The 3,464-nt window shown below is 55.0% G+C and overlaps 1 protein-coding gene across 1 annotated transcript; it reads left to right on the top strand.

Moving 5' to 3' along the window:
• Positions 1-963: 963 nt before the first annotated feature.
• LOC118334926 (protocadherin-8-like) lies at positions 964-3,464 on the top strand (the record flags this gene model as incomplete). Its single annotated transcript, XM_035671028.1, is given in 2 exon segments — positions 964-3,152; positions 3,154-3,464. Coding segments are annotated over 2 exon segments (2,282 nt in total), but the record flags the coding sequence as incomplete, so codon positions are not given.

Raw genomic sequence — 3,464 nt, 5'->3', positions numbered from 1 at the left:
GGGCCGTTACACTGGCTTTAATTAAAAAATCCCCTCTCTCGCGCACAAGACATCTCGTGAGCCGATCTGAGCTGAGACCAAATTAGAATAAAATCAATGTTTAAGTGGATATAGTCCTCTTCCAGCCTCAGATATGATCTGATAGGCAAACAATTACTGGATTACAACACACTAGGGGGATGAATAATAGAAGACAGGCATATTTATGGAATTTATTAATGAGAATAAAATGAGCACTAAAATGATGCTATTACCACCAGTTACACCACATTCTGTTGAATCTCTGGTCCTGCCATTATTCAGCATGTTAAGCTGTCTGAGCATTATGGGTCTATCGTAAGTCCATTATATGAAATCTTATCTGTCTGGGTGAGTGGATCAGGGCACTCTGAGGTTGGAGAAAATGACAAATCACGTCATATTCTTGCATGAAGTTATTTCCCTGTCAGAAGTGGAGAGGTCAGTGGGACAGCTCAGTCTGCCACTGACTGCTTTTACTCCAGTGGGTTACACAGGACACGTGCGTGTGGATCCAACCGAACAGTGTTTAAGCATAAATCTCTTTACACCGAAAGTGCGCCTATAGGGTAAAGCATCCTGAACAGATACTCCTATTCAAATGCTTTGTCCTCTAGCTCAGGGACACTGCGCATCTCTGTGCTCCCCCCCATGTGTCGGTGCGCAGACTCATTTAACAGCCCGAGGAACATAAACAAGCAACGGAAACTATAGCTGTATTAAATCAAGCCCCGCGTTTAGCCCACATATTGGGTGCCAAGTTTCTCCGCACAGTCCAGGAATCTCTAAACAGGGTTTAGAGGTCTTTCAGAAGTCCCCCTTTTTTTCCCCTCTCAAAGCTCGGATTGGTCACAGTGCGGCTCATTTGCATGCCTCGCCGTATAAACCCTCCTGCAGACACTGCAGCCCTCTTGCGCTGAGAGAGCAGCACACCTCCAGTAGAGAGAGAGAGAGAGAGAGAGCGGAGCGCATCCAGAGTGCGCATTGAAAGACATATGGAATATTTATTACTGGCTTTACACAAAGAAACAAACAACCCCGGAGAGTCGACCAGAGCGGGGAAGGAATAGCTTTTTTGCAGGTGCTTTGTGTTCAAACTTTAAATCGGACTCAGTGCGGACAGTTTATTGAATTTCAGATTATTTTGGAGTGAAGGTGTCAAGATGGGAGGAATAGGGTGGAACGGGCTGATGGTGCTAGTGTGCGTCTTTTTGGCAAGCCTGGCCGCTGTCACACAAGGAAAGACGGTGAAATATCAGACATTTGAGGAAGACGCACCAGGGACAGTGATTGGAAACTTGGCCAAGGACATCTCCTCCACCGGCTCTTCATCGGGGGGCTCCAGGACCAATTTCAGGATGATGAAACAGTTCAACTCCTCTTTCATCCGTCTGAGGGAGAGCGACGGGCAGCTGACCATAGGAGAGAGGATAGACAGGGAGCGGATCTGCAAACACACCCTGCACTGCCTCATCGCTTTCGACGTGGTCAGCTTCTCCAAAGAGCAGTTCAAACTCATCCACGTCGAGGTGGAGGTCAAGGACATCAATGACAACTCCCCCGAGTTCCCCCGGAAAGAGTCGAGTCTGGAGATCTCCGAGAACACAGCGGTGGGCACGCGGATCCCGCTAGACTTTGCCGTGGATGACGATGTTGGGGTGAACTACATCCAAAGCTACCAGATCTCCGTCAACAGCCACTTTTCAATCGACGTGCTCAGCAGGGCCGACGGGGTTAAATATGCGGAGCTGGTGCTGATGAAGGAGCTGGACCGGGAGACGCAGGGTACTTACGCGCTTGAGCTGGTTGCTATGGACGGTGGCAACCCGTCCCGGACCGGAACAACGCGCATCAACGTCAAGGTGAAAGACTACAACGACAACAGCCCGGTGTTCGACAGGAACAGCTTCTCCGTGGACCTGCCCGAGGACGCACCGGTGGGCTCCCTCTTGCTGGACCTGAACGCGGAGGACCCGGACGAGGGGCTGAACGGCGAGGTGGTGTACGGGTTCGGTAACCAGGTGCCCACAGAAATACGACAACTCTTCAGAGTGGACAGGAAGACCGGGCGGCTCACCCTGGAGAGCCCGATTGACTTTGAAAGTAAGACCACGTACGAGTTTGACGTCCAGGCCACCGACCTGGGTCCGAACCCGAGCCCGGCCATCTGCAAAATTGTAGTGCAGGTGCAGGACGTTAACGACAACGCGCCGGAGATCTCCATCACCCCCATGACGTCCATCACGGCGGGGATAGCGTACATCACCGAGGCGGCGGCCAGGGAGAGTTTCGTGGCTCTGGTCAGCACTTCGGACAGAGACTCCGGCGCTAACGGACAGGTGCACTGCACGCTGTACGGACACGATCACTTCAGACTGCAGCAGGCGTACGAGGACAGCTTCATGATCGTGAGCACCAGCCCGTTAGACCGGGAGAAAATCCCCGAATATAACCTCACAGTAGTGGCGGAGGATCTGGGCTCCCCTCCCTTCAGAACCATCACTCAGTACACAATCAGACTGACGGACGAGAACGACAACGCTCCGGTGTTCAGTAAACCGGTGTATGAGGTGGCCGTGGTGGAGAATAACGCACCGGGCGCGTACATCACCACGGTGGTGGCGCGGGACATGGACATGGGGTCAAACGGGAAGGTCAGCTACAAACTGGCGGACACATACTTTATGGGCTCCCCCATCTCCACCTTCGTCTCACTGGACCCCGCCAGCGGGTCGCTTTACGCGCTCCGGAGCTTCAACTACGAGGTGATGAAACAGCTGGAGCTCCGTATCACGGCCAGCGACGGCGGCTCCCCTCCCCTGACCGGCAGCGCTAACGTCTATGTGAGGATAGTGGACCAGAACGATAACGCACCGGTCATCATTCAGCCGGCGCTCAACAACGGTTCCGCTGAAGTCCTCCTGCCCCGGGACTCACCGAGCGGCTACGTCATCACCCGGGTAGAGGCGCGGGATGCGGATGAGGGCGTGAACTCGGAGCTGTCCTACGGGCTGGCCACCGGTGAGCCCTCCGTGTTCTCCGTGAACAAAGCCACCGGGGAGATCTACCTCAACCAGGTGCTCAGCCACGACGTGGACGAAACCCTGAGCGTGACCGTGACGGCGAGCGACAACGGGACGGCCCGCGCTCACCTCCACCGCCACGCTCCACTTCGTCATCATCGCGGGCTCCCCGCCGAGCGACAGGACAGTGTACCAGTCGGGCAGCGGGGACGAGGTGCACGCGCAGTGGGACCTGTCGGTGGTGATTATCGTTGTGCTCGCGGGGAGCTGCACGCTCCTGCTGCTCGCCATCATCCTCATCGCCACCACCTGCAACCGGCGCAAGCGGGACAAGAGCGGAGAAGACAGCGACTCGTACGGGGAGAAGGGCACGCTGGAGAGGGGCAGGAACCACGTGGCGGACAACCCGCTTCTGCCTCTCCA

Source organism: Morone saxatilis, unplaced genomic scaffold (genome assembly GCF_004916995.1).
Source record: "Morone saxatilis isolate NCDOM2014 unplaced genomic scaffold, NCSU_SB_2.0 Contig23, whole genome shotgun sequence".
NCBI classification, from domain to species: Eukaryota; Metazoa; Chordata; class Actinopteri; family Moronidae; genus Morone; species Morone saxatilis.
Note: the sequence above shows the minus strand (reverse complement) of the source record. Positions and strands in the feature narration are given on the sequence as shown.